We start from the raw sequence: 17213 nt of genomic DNA, 5'->3' as shown, positions 1-17213 counted from the left end.
GTTCATATCATAAGAAATATAAATATAGGACATCAACAAAGGAATGATTCACTACAGGTCACACGTTTTCAGTAATTAAAAAAGAAACATTTGCACCAGGGTTTCCAGAAACATGAAGAACGCACAAGGGATGAGCAAGAGACATTTTTGCTTATTTTCAATAAGATTAAATCTGCATCATGATGAATCTTTGAATGTGCATTTTTTAAAGTCAATGCAATGTCTGACGTCTTCAAACAGCTGTCCCGTCAAACAAACACACGTTAAAACTAAACACTCCTCGTTTAGTGTCAAAGGGTAAATTAAAAAAAATCTAAAAAAAAAAAAAAAAAGAAAAAGACAGAAACAAAATTAAATAAAAAAAAACAAAAAACGGCCCGAATTGTCTTTTACTCAATTACCAAAATAATCTGTGCAGCTTTAGGGGAGGTGTCTTGTTACAAATGCCTTTTTCATTCTCTAAAGTGTCAGTGTGACACAGACAAAAGTACAAATCCAATTTTTTGGAACATTTATGTCAAAATAAACACTTACATGCTGTATCAAAACATCTTTAGTAAAACAACATTTGACACAACAGCTTAATTAAAAGTCATCAGAACAATATTTTTAACTAAATAACTTTGGATGATTCACTCAACAGTTTTTGTCCTTTTTTTAAAAATAAATACAGGGGGCCCGTGAAGGCAGCATAAGCCGCTTAGAGCATGATTGGATAAAAACATGTTTATCAGTTTCCTTATTTTCCTCAGCAGCCAATCAACAGGAAGTGGGTTAGACACCATGCAATGACGTCACACCTCCTTCAATAATACAACCTGTATTTATAAGAAACGCAGCTCTCCTCCTCCTTTTCTCCTGTTTTCTTTTCACTGCCAAGTCACCTGCAGATATCACACACATGCTTATTATTGTGATGCTGGTCAAAGATGATATTAGGGGCAGAATAAAAAAGGTGCTATATAAATAAACTTTACTTCATTTTTACGTACTCTGTATAGTGTTGCACATTACAGGGATAACAAAATTGCATATGTGTTGTATAATAGATATTAAAGGTCACATATTCTCCTCTTCTTCAACCAGTGTGTTTTATATCTCGAAATAAGAAAGTTTATCTGGACCTGTTGAGTTTTTACCAGAATTTTCTTTTTGCCTAGATTTGAGTTTGGCTCTGTTTGCAGGAAGCATCCAATCGCTGCGTGTGCGCGCCTCCTCGGGCCAGGGAGAGTGGTCCTGATGCTGAGCCTCGTGAGCGCGCATTACATCACTTCTCTGTCGCGTGATTGGCTGGGGATCAAATCAGCGATTCCCAGCATCCTGAAGCGAGCGGCAGCAAGTCATCATCACCACCACCATCCTCCTCTTCATCACCTCTGGGTTTAATTACAAACAGGAATCACACTGTTCGCGTGGCTGTGCGCGTTTTCTTGTCCCTGCTCTGGCGGCTCGTTTCGAGGATGGCGGAGAGCGAGGCAGACACGCCGAGCACGCCGATTGAGTTTGAGAGCAAATACTTCGAGTTTGATGGAGTGCGGCTGCCGCCCTTCTGCAGAGGGAAGATGGAGGAGATCGCCAACTTCTCCCTCAGAAGTAGCGACATTTGGATTGTCACCTACCCAAAGTCAGGTAAGAACAAGCATCTGCATCGTCACCGCCTGCACTTGACCTCGCGAGCTGTGTGGCTTTCCAAATATTCATCGCTCTGATGCAGCGATGTCTGCAGGATTTCCCTGCGATTATCAAAGTTTATTCTAAAAAGAAATAAACCTCAGAGCGGGGGAAATGAACAATCTCAGTCAGTCATAGGATTTATTTTGGAAGACACGCATGCACTAATCATTAAAGTTAAAATGGAGGCTTGTTTTGTATGTTTCAGCGCTGTTGTTGCACTGTTGTCCTGCAGATCTGATAGCTCTGTTTATGTGCAGCAGAGGCCTCTGCTCTATATCCGGCTTCTTAAACGCAGCAGCATGTGTTTCATAATCAGATGCCGACTAATTGAGTCAAAGTAAATCGATCGATGCATCGCTCTGTAGTGCATCGCATCTGAGCTGGCCTTCGTTATTTACAGCAGTGAGTAGTAGTAGTAGCTCTCCGATGCAGGTAAAGTTGGTGTTTACATCCTGCAGGGTGTCTGTGGCGCAGCGCTGCAGGCTCTCCGCCGTGCGCGCGGCGCCCTGCTGGGCGCTGGGTGGGACCGGTCACGTGACCCCGCGTGGCTGGTGGGCAGCTGGAGCACGACATGAGTTTGACTGTTGTCGTTCTTCATTGAGCTCAGTATCTTAGCATCAAATGAACTCCTGTAATGTCTCTTATCAGGGGGACTTTGGCACTTTGCAAAATACGTGAAGAGGAAGCATTAAGTGATTCCATCATTAGACCTTTTGTTCAAACGCGTCAGACTGTTTACACCTGGCCTTTTAAATAATGCAGGTGTTATGCAGAGAAATGCACCCCTGCAAAGAAACGGTATAAATCATATTTCTGGGGGCAGATCTGTGATGACAGAGTATGTGAAGTATATTCTTATTAAACGTTTAGTGTCCTTATTGTTCTGTGGACTCGATAAAAGAGGCATTTTCATGAGCCTGCATAGATACCTGCAAACAATGTCTGACTTTGAAGTGTCTGTAGAGGAAACTTAAGGGTGGATGCAAAATACGGCAGTGTAGAAATTGTGTCCTGCAAGGTGTAACGTCGGCCTTACATTGATTCATTGCATTTTCATTTCCTTCCACTTAAGATCACACATCTATTGTTTTCAGTGGCTGTTCTGGAGTCTGTTAGGCCTGCAAGGCATAAAGTCACAGGGGGCCCCTCAAACCAGCGTTCATCACCATTATGTTAGAAATAATCTGACACCCGGAATGAAAGGAGAATGGAATATCTCATCAGTATCATTTTCAAAATGTATAATGTAAAACTGTTTAAAAACATGTAATTTCAAAATAAGAGAATCCTTTATTGAGCCCAGAGACTCAACATTCAGTCATTTACTTTCTATAGCCATTTTCACACATGCACTCTAGGAGGACTGCCCCTGAAATCATCCTCATCTGGCTGTTCACACATGCACCTCATCTCACCTTGGAGACTATCCACGTTGGACTGGGGGTGGGGGTGGGGGTGAGGGGGGTGGGGGTGGGGGTGTCTTTATCACTGGTAAACACAAGTCTACCAGCAGCTTTGTCCTAACAAATTTGCCCTGTGAGCTGATACTTCCTGCCAACGCTTTAATTATGATAGGAGGTTTAGTACATTAAACAGGCGTGCCTGCTGTTGCCATGGTGATTTACGAAGCTGTCCGTAACTTCTTGTTCTGAAATCTTCAGCTAAAAAAAGTCCTGAAGTCTGGGAATCTACTCGTGGCTCTGCTCTCACCGTGTTATTATGTGCGGCCATGCAACAAATTAAAATCAAAAATTGCAGAGCCAGCAGCCTTGTTGTGGGTTGGCAAGCGGGCGGCCCGGGTTCAAATCCCACCTATGGCTCCGTTCCTGCATGCCTTTCCCCACCCTCTCTTTCTCACTGATTTCTGACTTTATCCACTGTCCTTTCTCTCGCGTAAAAAGCCCCAAAATAAGTCTTAAAAATAGACAAACTTGCGAGAAAATCAGCTAAAATCTCATTTGGCCGTGATTGGAAGTCTGGCCTCAGATTCCGCTGCACAACTGAGCGGGCTAAGATACAACCGACTTCAAAATCAGTGGTACGACAAAAAAATCTTGGGCAGTAACCCCTCTCCCACAGCTGTAGGTGTTTGTTCTGCCCTCTGAGTTTGCCTTGGCCTGAGCCAAACCGAGCCCTTCCAGAGAGGGGGCGTGGTCAGACACAGCTCATTTACATTTAATGAATGGTCTCATTTATCTTAGATTTCAAAATTGCTGCAGTTTGAGTCGTAAAAAAAACAAACAAACATCACAAGCGCCTGCACAGATAAAATGCAGTAACCAGAAACCTTGATTCTAGTATTTATCATATAGACAGGGATATGTATAAGCAGGTTTCTCTGTGTGCATGTAAACACTGTATCCTGAATATGATCAGGTTCGTAACCGGGATACTCACGTCCATGTAAACACACTCTGTGTTTCTAAAACTGAACACTGGAGCTAAAAAGAACTCTGAAAGTAACCTTTCACCCACAATCTGCACAAGTAGTCCAAAAACAGCATTTCTCAACAAGCTGTTATGCAATTCAACTTTGCAAATTTACAGCGTGTCTTCTAATATAAGTGCCCCTTTGACCAACAACAGGACCTTTATCACATCCAGATGATGAAATTGTCCAAAAACTCATAGAAGGCACGCAAAATGACATAACACTAATAAAAATGTTTGATAACGATATTAAAGATTTCGGGGAAATCGATGATCTGACATTAAAAGATTTGTATCAAGGCTCTGAATCTGTGGGATCTGAATGTCACCACAGATTAAAGAACACAAGTCTGGGCACAGGCGGTGATACGGATGAGAAATGTTCCCTGACATTTGTAGACCAATTTAATGAAGACTTAACGCGTCTGTTCTCTGTTTCTGTGGAGATTTCTGCGCACAATGTGAACGATGTCGAGTGGAAATTGTCTTATCTTCACGGTTGAGGACATTATTTGGACGCAGGCGAATGTGCAATGTGCTGGAAATCCTTCAAAACACACTGAAGGACATAAGTAGTGCGTCTGCTGCAGGCTGCAAACAAGGCAGTTTTGTCTGCATTTTTTAAAATATGATATTGTGGAGTAGAAAAAGAGTAAATATATGATTTATATCTGAAGAATTCTGCAAATCCATGCACATCGGATAAATATCCTCACTCTCCTCCTTTAGCTCTGTGTTGGTGTATCTGTAGTTTCTGGTGCAGAGGCAGAGAAAGCACATGGCAGGACACATGGATTCAATGCTGCAGAGCTGTGATGCTATTGGCTCACATGTGACCGACTTGGCCAATGGGATTAGAAAGATTCTATGAACCCTAAAGCGGGTTTAGAGTGAGTGTGGGGTCTGCAGTGTGTGATGCTTTTATGACTGTTTTGACATCAGACAGACGCTCCATCATGTCTCTCTGCGGGCACTGCACCTCTGCACTGCACAATAAATCACAGAGGGGCATGACTCAGATACAGAGGAGAGAGAGAGAGAGAGAGAGAGAGAGAGAGAGAGAGAGAGAAAGAGAGAGAGAGAGAGAGAGAGAGGGCATCCTTTGCTGTGGCTGCAAGCTGTGCAGCGCTCTGCAAAAAGATATGATGCAAATTTTATAAGGTAATATTCAGCTTGTGCAAACAGTTGCATTCCCGCTGTGGCTCAGCAGAAAAAATGAAGGAACTTACTGGGCAGGAGATTCTCAGCTAACCAACAGTGCAAGATGTACGCGGTCTGTTATTTTTTGAGCTGGACCTTCTAGAGATCACAAGTTAGAACATCCAAAATCCTAACTTATTGATTTGCTAACTCTTTCTTTAGTCTGTCAATTTTAATTCCTCTAGTTTGTTTTAGGGAAGTCTGAATGTGGGCTCGGACTCAGACCTGAATTAAATATATTGCCCAACAAAATCGAAGTCGTTAGATTTCACTGACTTCCTGAACTTCCTTGGAGGCATCAGAAATAATCGTTACAACCTCCATTTAAAAAAAACAAAAAACAAGCATTTCGAAAATGGTTTTCCTCTCCTCTTTTTAGCAGACCTGACGGGGGACAGGGAGAGCAGCAGCAGTTCAGTGATGCAGCTGTTACAAACTGATCAGGGTCGCAGTGTTTTCGTAGACTCTAGGAAAACACTGCGACCCTGAGCAGTTTTGTAACTTGTTGTTTTAAAGCTGCATATCGTGCTCTGTGTGAGAGCACGATATGCAGCTTTAAAGCAACATGATAGGTAAAGTGCAAAGTCGACATCATAGCACAACAACTTTCAACAGTCAGAATAGCGTCTCTTTCATGTCAACCGAGCGCCCCGGTCACCTGCTTTCAGCACTATAGCAGCGGTTGCGGTTCTCTTGTAAGAAGTGCGTATGTAGCTTTAAGGCACTAGCCAGTTAGCTCGTCTCTGTAATGTTTGATACAATGGCGGAGGCCAAGAGGAAGAGGACAACGACGGATGAAGCTAAGGAGAGAAAAAGAGAGAAAGAGTGAGCGAGCCAGAAGCAGAGCCGATGAGCTCAGAGTTTTTTTTAGCTATAGCTGTTAGCATTCATTATTTAATCTGCAGTCAGTGGAGATTCTAGAGTCTGTCGGGGCCCTCGGCAAAAGTCAATAGGGGGGCCCTCTAACCAGCATTCATCTCCATCATGTCTGCTGGTGTCCGGACGCTTAATCCTCTTACTATTTCATCTCCTGTACATCCAACAGGCGGATCATTCCTCTTCATTTTTCTCTGTTGACTTCGGGTGACAAACTTTGGTTTACACAACAATAATGCTGCAACACTTAGCAAGGCTGTCAGATGGGGCCTCCTTAGGGAGGCTTCCCACTGTCATTGCAAAATGTGCACATTTTAGGTCATTGCTTTGGTTTAAAGAGGACATATCATCCCCCTTTTCCACCTTTCCAAACAGTCCCCCTGTGGTCTAAATGAAACATCTGAGCTGTGCTTTGGTCAAAATATAACATGAATCAAGCACCAGAGGAGGTTTGTGACCCTGTATAAACCAGCTCTCTCAGAACACTCTGTTTTGGTGTGTGTGTCTCTTTAAATGCAATGACCCCCCCCTCCTGAGTTTTTCCTGGTAGACATCACTCCTCTGTCGCGAGAATAAAAAGGCAGATCTGTTCAAAAGTTTTGTTCTAGGCTGGGGATGGAGTCCATGGGTGGAGATACCAGGGGAGGGGAGGGGATTTTTTTTACAACAATCCCACTGTGACATCACAAGGAGAGCACATTTGAAACAGAGCATTTTTCTCTGTGTTGTAAGACTTATGCAGACCACAAACAAAGGACTGGATGGGTTTATTTCACATTTTGTGGGTCAGTAGATTGTTTGTGAGTAGTTTGTGAGCCCTCGGGCCTCCTACTGGTCTGGGGCATCTTGCATGTAGCCTGTTGACAAGCCGCGCCTCTGTCTGCACTGGATGTTCAATGTGGAATAGTTCATGTTCAAACTGGGCTGATTACTGAATCACATTACATCTGACTTTAAATAACGTGCCAGCATCTCATTTTAAAATGAAACTCTTTGATAGTTCCATGTTTACTCAGAGTCCTCACGTCATCTTTTTATGGTTTTAAATATTTTTGGAATTTATTTCACACAGCTGATGTTTCATGATTTTAATGTGACGAACACAACTGGACCCTCTCATGTTAGCCAAAAAGATCACGAGCTGTACCAGTGACGGATTAAATAATCTCCAAGAAACCAAAAAGAATCAGTCACAGTTTATTTGGTTTCAGAATCTGTGCAGCCTGCGGCCTCACAGATACACATCTTTAACTTCTGAGCACGTCAACCTTTACAGCAAGCTGTTAGATTGTAAGATAATTAAAAAAACAACAATGAATAGAGCGTGAGCTGTTACCTTACTCTGCTAAGTGAATCCTTCAGGTTTCACATAGCATGCTCTGAGCCTCCTGTGTTGTGTGGGATGTCGGATTGGGCTGATTCGTGCCAACCAGTATGAGTCACTGAGGAGAACGTTGACATGGCAACAAAAAAAAAATTGTTATGGGAAAGATTTCAGTTTGATAAAGGCCACAATAGAACGCAAGGCAAAAAACGAAGCAAGAGTCAATCAATCGGAAAACTGAACATTTTTCCTCCAAGCAGGGATGGGAATCCTTACTGAAAGTTAAATCATAAATAAAAGTATTATTACTCTGAAGAACTCAAGAAATGTAGTATTTTTGTTTAAAGGTCTCATATCCTCCTCCTCTTCAACCAGTTTAAATAAGTCTCAGAGCTCCTCAAAACATGTGTGTGAAGGCTGTTTCTGTGTCTGTACCTTTAAATGTAAATGAGCTGTGTCTGACCCCTCTCTGGAAGGGCTCGGGTTTCTTGGTCTTTCTCGCTCCATGTCCTATTGTTTACGGTGAGAAGGCAGACTCAGAGGGCAGAACAAACACCGAGCTGTGGGAGTGTCACCCACCTGGGGGAGGGGTTACTGCCCTTTGTGATGTCATAAAGGGAAAATCTCCAAACGGCCTGTTTGAGCACACATTTTCTGAAAAGTGGAGCAGGCAAAAGACGGAGAGGATGGACTTTTCTCATCATTGGGGGGTTTGTAGACAGACTAGGGACACATATTAGAGTTAGAGGATCATGGTGAAGTGCATTTTACAGAATGTATGACCTTAAGGTTCCCATATTGGTAAATGGACTTGAGCTTATATAACACTTTTCTAGTCTTCCAACTACTCAAAGCACTTTTACACTGCAGGTCACAACTACCCATTCACAGACTTATGGTAGTGATCGCTATGTAGTATCATCCATCAGAAGTAACTAATCCATTCATACACCGCCACCAAAGCAGCGGCAGCAATTTGGGGTTCTCCTCATCAGTCTCTCTTCTCTCTCTCTCTCTCTCTGCTCGTAGGCACCAGTCTACTTCAGGAGGTCGTGTATCTCGTGAGTCAGGGAGCAGACCCCGACGAGATCGGCCTGATGAACATCGATGAACAGCTGCCTGTCTTAGAGTATCCTCAACCAGGCCTGGACATCATACAGGTAACAAAGCCAGACTTAAAGTCTAGTCCCAAAAAACATTTCAACTCAAGACCACCGGAATAAAGGTGCCAGACTGGGGACCCCCACTGCCCTGTCTCCCTGGAGATGGGCCTTGACAGAAGGTCTTTGGCGCTTGGACTCTATGGGGTGGTTTTTGTGTCTGTTGCGCCAACAGACTCAAGAATCACCACTGGCCAAAGTCTTCATGACTTAACTGACTAGAGCTTCATATAACTTTATGAGGCTTAAGTCATCAGCTTTGCAATGGATCAAGCATCTTAAATGACATTTATAAAAGTTATTTTCTTCATTACTCGCTGCTCACTCCTTGTTCTCTTTCCTAAACTAGGACGTTGTCGTTACGGTCAGGATCATTATGAAGCTGAAATCTTATGAACATAAAACTAATCTAATTTAAAAATGTTTTTGCATTAAAAGGTCAGGCACTGAGAAGACCATTGTGTAACTAGGACTTCAGTCGCTCCGCACAAAGTCGTGCAAAGAAAACATCTCGGATGATTTCATCGTGGGCCACATAACAGAAAAGCATGGGATACAAAGTGGGACGTTTTTAAAGATAGAGAGTGGAGGATACCGGGGGGGGGGGGTCGATGTAAGGATCTCTCAGGCTGTGCAGCGTTGATTTCAAGAGGTCAGAGTCAGACAGTTTGCAGAAGCAGTTCTCTGTATGTTAATAATTATTTCAGAAAGTTTAGAAGCGATGCAGACTTTGACATATATAAAAAAAAAATTCAAACACAGATGGATAAATACTTAAGGGCTTGCACTTTGTCAGCGAACGTCCTTCTACATCGGAAAGTTCCAGAAAAAGATGTCTTTGATTTGACCATTCAAGATGACCATTCAAAGACAAGAAATACTGCCAAATACTGAGACATCAACTGACAAAGGCTACAACCAAGGACATTTCAAAACATGAGAAAGGATGGAAGAAGGAGAAGAGGAGAGATGTTGCTTTCGTAAGGTGTTGATGTGTGTTGTGGTGCGAGAGGTGAGGGGTTTGGGTAATGTTTATGTTGGGGGTTGACGGCCTGCAGCCGGGGCTTTGGGGTCAAAGGTCCTCTGCTGCTGATTTGAGGACATGGAGGGAGAGGGTGATGCTATCATTTTTGTTAGGCAAATGCATTTTTAACATGAAGCTGTTTTAGACGGAAGAGTTGGACAATAAAGAGTATACAGCGTGCAGAGTGCTCACATTGTGAAGAGGAACTCTTTAGCCTGAGGTGTTTAACAGGAGAAATTATGCAGAGCTGATATTTGAAGTGAAACATGTTGATGTTCTGGCTGACCTGGTATAGTTATAAAGAATAACATCTTTGTTTTTGAGTTCCATCCAATGTTTTAAATCATGGAAATCCCCTCATATAATACTCTATTGACGATGCACACAAACAGGCCAGTTCTGTTCTTCGAGAGAAAGAGAGTCTGATGTTTCCACGAAAAGGAGCTACAGAACATGTGTGTGTGTGTGTGTGTGTGTGTGTGTGTGTGTGTGTAAGTCTCCTATGACTGATAAGGTAGGGTCACCTGAGTCACCTGCAGATCCTTGGTTAAAAAATGGACTTGTGTTGTGTCTCCCCAGGAGCTGACTTCCCCGCGTCTGATCAAAAGCCATCTTCCTTACCGATTCCTCCCCACAGCCATGCACAACGGAGAGGCCAAGGTCAGTGTGCCACCCTGCAAAGACACAAATGATCAGTTATGGTTATCGCAGCCTGATTGCCCTCGTCAGCCACCGCATCTCGCCCGCATCTTACAAAGAATACTTGCTGGCAGCTTTTTTGTTATTGAATTTCTTAGACTTGTCTGCGCAGCTGAGTCACATTTTTGTTTCTGGTCCAGGTGATCTACATGGCTCGTAACCCGAAGGACCTGGTCGTCTCTTACTACCAGTTCCACCGCTCTCTCAGGACCATGAGCTACCGCGGGACCTTCCAGGAGTTCTGCCGTCGCTTCATGCATGACAAGCGTGAGTGTGACGGTTACTTTAAAGTGTGCAGGCTTTTCTGCAGAGTTACACTCTCAGTTAATGTACCTCTCTCTCTTTCTCTCTCTCTGTATGTGTCTCTGTCTCAGTGGGATACGGCTCCTGGTTTGAACATGTTCAGGAATTTTGGGAACATCGTATGGACTCCAATGTTCTCTTCTTGAAATATGAAGACATGTACAAGGTAACATCATCAAAATCTGCAGCCTAATGAGTGACTCTGTCTCTACTGTTTGAGCCGCTGAATATCAGTATGTCCAGTCCAGTATGGCCGTTTTGAGATTTTCCCATCATGACATCACAAAGGGCAGTGACCCCTCCCCCAGGTGGGTGACACTCCCACAGCTAGGTGTTTGTTCTGCCCTCTGAGTCTGCCTTCTCACCGTAAACAATAGGACACGGAGCAAGAAAGCCTGAGTACACCCAAGCCCTTCCAGAGAGGGGGCGTGGTCAGACACAGCTCATTTACATTTAAAGGTACAGACACAGAAACAGCCTGTTCTGATCAGGGCTGAAATAGAGGGGTTTATAGACATGATCAAATACAGGATCAGAGTGGATTTAGAACAAGAAACTTCACCGACATTTTTTGGGGAACTCTGAGACTTATTTAAACTGAGTTGAAGATGAGGATAAGATGTGACCTTTAAGACCTTAACACCTATGAAAAGATTACATTGAAGTAAAATATTCGGCTACTTATCTCACCAGAGCTAAATACATGACCCCATCCACGTTCTTAAAGGCAGACATTTCCCCACAACATCACCCATCACCTGTCAGTGCTGCTCAATCTGTCGCTGAACTGGTGCTTGACCATTTCAGATACAATAACCTCTCTACTCCTGACCCACTTGTGCAACAGCGAGGGGGTGTGGGAGGGAGGTTGGCCTACAAAGGGCTTCAAACCGCCGATCATTCATCACCGCTCAGACTCTTCACAAATCACAGATTTGCAAAAATCTTTTGTGTAGTACTGATAAAGAAGGTCATCTAAAACTCATGGAAATATTCTTAGGGACAATACAGCAACACCTTTTGTTTTGTAGGGAAATTCCAAATCCATAACTTTGGATATAAATAATCTATCAAAGATAACTTCACCTTTAACCTCAGTTTACACCTCCCCCCTATCAAGGTCCTGCACCATCATGTCCTCACGCTCTCTCTCTCTTATTTTAACTTTGTCCATTTATTCCACTTTCTGCACAACTTGTCACAAAAACAAACACGTCTGTCATCTGCTCTATGTACACAACATTTTTGGACAGACCTCTCCATTCAAAGAAAAAAAAGATTCAAAGAACATAACACACCAAATCAATCTTTGCCCTTTGCTTTGTCAAAGGTCCCTTTTGACATCATCGGCTCTTATCACGTTTAAGAGGCGTAGACTCACAGCGCCTTCTCAGAAATGGTTACTTAGAACTGCAGGGAGAAGATGCAATTCCTCTAAACATTTCAATTAGCCTCAGGTAATAAAAAAAAAAAAAAACACACATCCTGGCAGATGACCAGAGAAAAACAAGGCGCTCTTTACTGTTTCCTGTTTGCAAAATACTCACAATACTTTCTTTCTCAGAATAACTCTGACTGGTGTAATTGTCCGATCTGAAGCGGATATTTTTAGAAGAAATGTGCAAACACAAATATGTCTGGATGTTGAAAACATCAGAGACGTGTAGCAGGACAGCTGCTAGGCCAAATGGCTTGTTCCAAAATCAAATTAATTTGTTCCAGTTGAAAATAGACTGTGACAAATGTTTAGCATGACAGGATTTAGTGGGGATTTTTAAAGGTTTATTTTGGGGCTTTTAATGACTTTATGTTAGAGACGTGACAGAAGATAGAGTCAGAAATCACAGAGAGAGAGAGAGAGAGAGAGAGAGAGCGAGAGAGAGAGAGAGAGAGAGAGAGAGAGTGGGGAATGACATGCAGGAAAGGACCAACCGGTCCTCCCCATGTGTGGAGGACCGAAGCCTCCACACATGGGGCGCTCACACTAAAGGCCTTTGCACACTGAGCCAGTTTTTATTTGTCCGAAATTTGCTCATGTTAAAAAAGAAATACGATCTCATGTTGTGTTGATCATGTTTGCGCACTGACTCGTCCGTCATTATTTCTTTTGGAACAGGTTCGATTATGTGTGCTTGTGTCTGGGCTTTCACACTTGCAGAAAACTCCTGATATTTCATTTTTCATTTCATTTTTTTAATTTGTTCCATACATGTCAAAACACACAACAGAAAAGGAAAAAATACAACAAAAAAAAACAATTCACACTTTATCCCATGTACAGAAAGGAGCAGGGATTAGAATAATTCTTGTTTTGCCTGCCCCCTTACTCAAAAAGCAAACAAGAAATATCTGGATGGTCTGTCCAATTACAGTCAATGAATGAATATCATGCCAACATAAAACAAATCTGACAATTCAGTCTTTACTTCCTCAGAAAGTAGAAGGAAAACACACACAAAACACACTAACTGCCACTTTCATACCATCTGATAACTTTGTTCTTGTACATTTTCTTAAACTTCTTAAATTTCCAGGATGAGCTGCATGTGTGAACGCAAACAGCCACATTTTTCACTCAGTCTTCACCCGGAGTTTCTCCTCCAGCCTCCTCGTATTTATTCTGCAGAAAGTCAGAGAGTGAGCTGATGTGAGAACGCAGCAGGATGTAATCAGGACACAATCCTCCTTGGCTCAGGCTGCAGTCGCCTGTGTCCTGCATTGTTGTGTTAGCATGCTAATGTTAGAGCTCTTTAGTTAGCTCGTAGCTACACATTGCATGTAAACTGACAAAGAATGAGCGTGATCTAAAAACTCTTACTAACATCTAAATAATCAGTGAGTATGTTCTTCTTCTTCTCTCTAGTCCTTGACTAAAACAGCTTTTATACACAAGGGGAGGAGCCGGCCATCCCGTCAATGTAAACACGGCTCTGACAACAACACAGCCAGCGGGACTCGAGCTTCTCACTCACTGTAGACAGTCATGACTCAGAGACACATTTACACAGGATAGACTTGATTTCTGATATATTTATGGGTAACATGTCACACATTCTGCCTTTAATGCCTGAATATGATCCAAACTGGAATTAGGCTCATAAACAGGATACTCAAGTCCATGCAAATGACTGTAAGCATGTTTGCTAAATTTATCCAAAAACAAAGGAGAGCTGCTAGCATAGATTTGTCATGATGCCAGCTCATGTAAGAGAGAGAGTTTGTCGTCATTTGTGGGTCAGTTGAGCTGTAAAGTGAGAGCCTGCATGTTTAACCGTCCCTATAGGTGATGTATTGTGTACACAGAGCTGTACATCGCGTCCTTACAGATATCAGAGTTTCACCTTTACACCATAAAGATTGTGTAAGCGTGGAGGACAGTGTGTTCTCCGCAGACGTGGGAGGATGCTGTTTGGGGAAGCAGAATCACCGCCTTGGTGTTATTTAAGGATTCAAGAGGGAGGTGATTCTTCTGATTTGTTTATCTGTCCATTTTTTGCAACTCACCATTTGTCCTCGGTCCTTTTCTCTGCAGGATGTGGGGAATCTGGTTGAGCAGTTAGCCCGGTTCCTGGGTGTTTCCTGTGACAAGTCTCAGCTGGAGGGCATGGTGGAGAGCTGCAACCAGCTCATCGAGCAATGCGGCAACTCGGAGGCGCTGTCCGTCTGCAGGGGTGAGTGGGCAAGAAGCGAGGAAAGACCTGCTGGTGGTCTGCTGAAAGACACACTCAAGTCTCCCTGAGGTCTGGGTGATGTCTCACCCCATCACGGCCTCTCACATTTCCTCTTTCATTTGATCTCCTTATTTCCCAGAATGTGACCCATGTTCCAGCTTCTTCTGGCCATTTAATTAAGAAAGATGGCACAGTGTTGATTAACAACTCATCAAAGTCAGGCTGCATTCAAGAGAAAGGCATTCAAATCGATTGAAAGTGCACTAAAGCTCGTCAGCAGCTTCTTCTCAGTATTGTTTTTGTCTGACAGTCTCTGTACATCTGCAGAGTTCACTTTCAGGAGATCTTAAATCCATGAAACCACGGACTGAACATTTAACATATAACTTGTTATTCCTTTAGAGTAAGCTAACGGCCTCCTACTCTCAGCACAGCTCACATTAAAGTTAAGTTAAGTTTGTCAGCACTTTAAACCCTCGAGCTCCGGCAACGAGATGAGCACGCTGCACTCTACAACACTGGAGCCTCATATTACATTATTTACATTTAAACGTACTATCTATTTAGGATTGAATCTTTTTACGTTGTTGAGCAGTTTAACAATTCATGACAAAGCTTCCAGACGCAGCAGCAGATTCTGTATTTGCAGATTGATCAATATGATCCATGCAACCACAAGATATTCAGCATTTGTCTCGCAGGCGTCATGGTCACAAGATTGTTTTTGACCCTCAGTTTGACGTAATTGTGGCACCACCTAGTGGCTACATGTTGCACCTGCACCATGGATTGCATTAGAAGTATAGACAGCTTAGTGTGTTTAGGACTATTCCACCTGCATGTCCATTTAAAACATAATATTTGAATTTTTCATTCATGTGTCTTTTACATTTCCTCGTGTGTTAATATTATTTAGGTCAGTTTTTGTTTCCCGTCCTGTTTTTGATGTTCATGTTTACTTTCTGTCATTTGTTGCTTTTCAGTTTTTCCATCATTTCTTTTCCTTTTAGTGCATGGAAGTCTGGTGTCTGATCTGCTTTAAGATAAACTCACAGCTGACAGTCAGTCTGATCCGACTCTGATCTGGGTCTGTCTCAGACGCCACACAGCAGGTGAGTCGCTGCGAGCTCAGGCTGCCTCTCTCTGCAGCTGGAATGAAACCTCCCATCAGCATTAGTCAGGAAGGTCATCATGATTGTTTTTTGGGAATTAGAAGTGTTGTAGTGAAGACCACACTAACCGAGACCTAGACGTACTCCAGACCAGAGTGCTCAGAGACCGAGAAAAGACATTTAGGGATCGAGACCGAGTCCAGACCAAGAGCAAGACCAAGGCAGGGCAAGACAGAGACGAGACCAAGACCATAAATATCAGTGAACAATCATCTTGTGTGCAGTGGGCGTGTCACTCACTTAGACTGTAACACCGGGGAAGGTTGTGGCTGTAACCGGGGCTGAAAATCAAATTATGACTTGAAATTATTTGTTCTTTTAGAAAGAAAAGTTTTCTTTCTAATCACAGTGATGAAGAGGAAAAATAGCCGATCAGTGGTGGTCTTGATTATAATCTATAAGACTGAGTCAAAATTATTTTGATTCCAAGACGAGACCGAGATCTTTAAAAAGTGCTCTCTAGACCAAGACCGATTTCGAGTACTACAACACCAGGAGCGCCAAAGGACCACAGAATTACAGAAACAGCAGTGAAGCTAAATGTAAAGCAGCATAGTTCCTTTTGTGAAAGAGGGGAAGGGGACCAAGTGTCATCGATTTCATTTGATGTTGTGCAAGTAGTGCATGTTACTGTTCGAACTAACAGCGTTTAGAGCCTCTGTATCTCTGAGGTCCCTCAGATGAAATATAAGTACAGACTTCTTTCATCAAATCTCTTTCAGGACTCTCTCGATTGGATTGTTTTGTGTTAAAAGGTGTCTAAACTCTTACTGATCAGTAGTTCTTCCTTCTCCCTGTGCCTGCAGGTCGTGTCGGTCTGTGGAAAGACGTCTTCACAGTCTCCATGAACGACAAGTTTGACACCGTGTACAGACAGAAGATGGGAAAGTCCGACCTGACGTTTGACTTCTTCCTGTGAGGAGCACCCCCCATCGTCCCTCCTCCACCTCACCCCTCCTGACTCTCCTCCATGGATCTCCTTCAGAACCGTCAACAAATCGCACACTTTCTGCCAAAACCGCCACAAACCCACACGGATACATCAACACTCAGTCTGAAGTTTAACCGTACAGCCTGACAGCAGGATTACAACACAAGACTTTACCCAGAATGCATTTATGTCAAATCACAACTCATCAAAAAAAATAACAACCTCTGTAGATGGAAAAGAATCCATGTTGGTTAGTTAATGATTTAAATGCATCAATAACATAGTGAAACCAAACATCCTTCAACCCCGTATACCTCCACAGTGCGTTCCATGTGCTGAGCGTAAACGTCTCGTACAAACCAGGGTTCGACCGGTACAGCATTCAAATACCTGACATGTCCGCTTTCATATCACGGACTGAAGCTATGTGCAGATATTTGTGACAGAAATCCACTGAAAATGATGCATCAATGTGTCTGGAAGGAAGGACGAGAAAATAGCTGGTTAGTCGTTCATTCATTCTCACGCTAATGTTTCAATCTTTCCAGGGAAAAGCTCCATAAAGAATTGAATATGATAGAAACTTCCTTGGTCAGTTGGAACAACATTTAAAGGAGATCTATTATCCTCACTGCCTGCATTAATGATGTCAGTCTGGGAGACATGTTGAGAAGCGTTGTGAGATGTGTGGCTCAAAAACCTCCTTATTTATCTGACACTGGCGTCAGAAAAATCCCTCATTCCAGCCT

At 42.9% G+C, this 17213-nt stretch overlaps 2 protein-coding genes across 3 annotated transcripts in view; one reads left to right on the top strand and one right to left on the bottom strand.

Moving 5' to 3' along the window:
- The window catches only part of mpped1 (metallophosphoesterase domain containing 1), a 149815-nt gene that overhangs the window by 20004 nt on the left and 112598 nt on the right, over positions 1-17213 (bottom strand). The gene's annotated exons all lie outside the window — the stretch shown is intronic.
- On the top strand, positions 1194-16772 carry sult4a1 (sulfotransferase family 4A, member 1). 2 transcript variants are annotated; one of them, XR_009665987.1, is made up of 8 exons: positions 1194-1629; positions 8534-8664; positions 10268-10348; positions 10528-10654; positions 10762-10856; positions 14223-14361; positions 15372-15473; positions 16340-16772. XR_009665987.1 is itself a non-coding variant. In XM_061029531.1 (7 exons), the coding sequence occupies exons 1-7, from the start codon at positions 1461-1463 to the stop codon at positions 16450-16452; spliced, it is 855 nt and encodes a 284-aa protein (XP_060885514.1). In that variant the 5' UTR covers positions 1209-1460; the 3' UTR covers positions 16453-16772. The 2 variants fall into 2 exon arrangements, 1 of the variants encoding a protein (XP_060885514.1); XM_061029531.1 differs by lacking the exon at positions 15372-15473 and having other exon boundaries at positions 1209-1629.

The sequence above is a fragment of the Labrus mixtus genome, chromosome 22, assembly GCF_963584025.1.
Source record: "Labrus mixtus chromosome 22, fLabMix1.1, whole genome shotgun sequence".
Taxonomy (NCBI): Eukaryota; Metazoa; Chordata; class Actinopteri; order Labriformes; family Labridae; genus Labrus; species Labrus mixtus.
The sequence above is the reverse complement of the archived record's forward strand: the minus strand, read 5'-3'. Positions and strand labels throughout refer to the sequence as shown.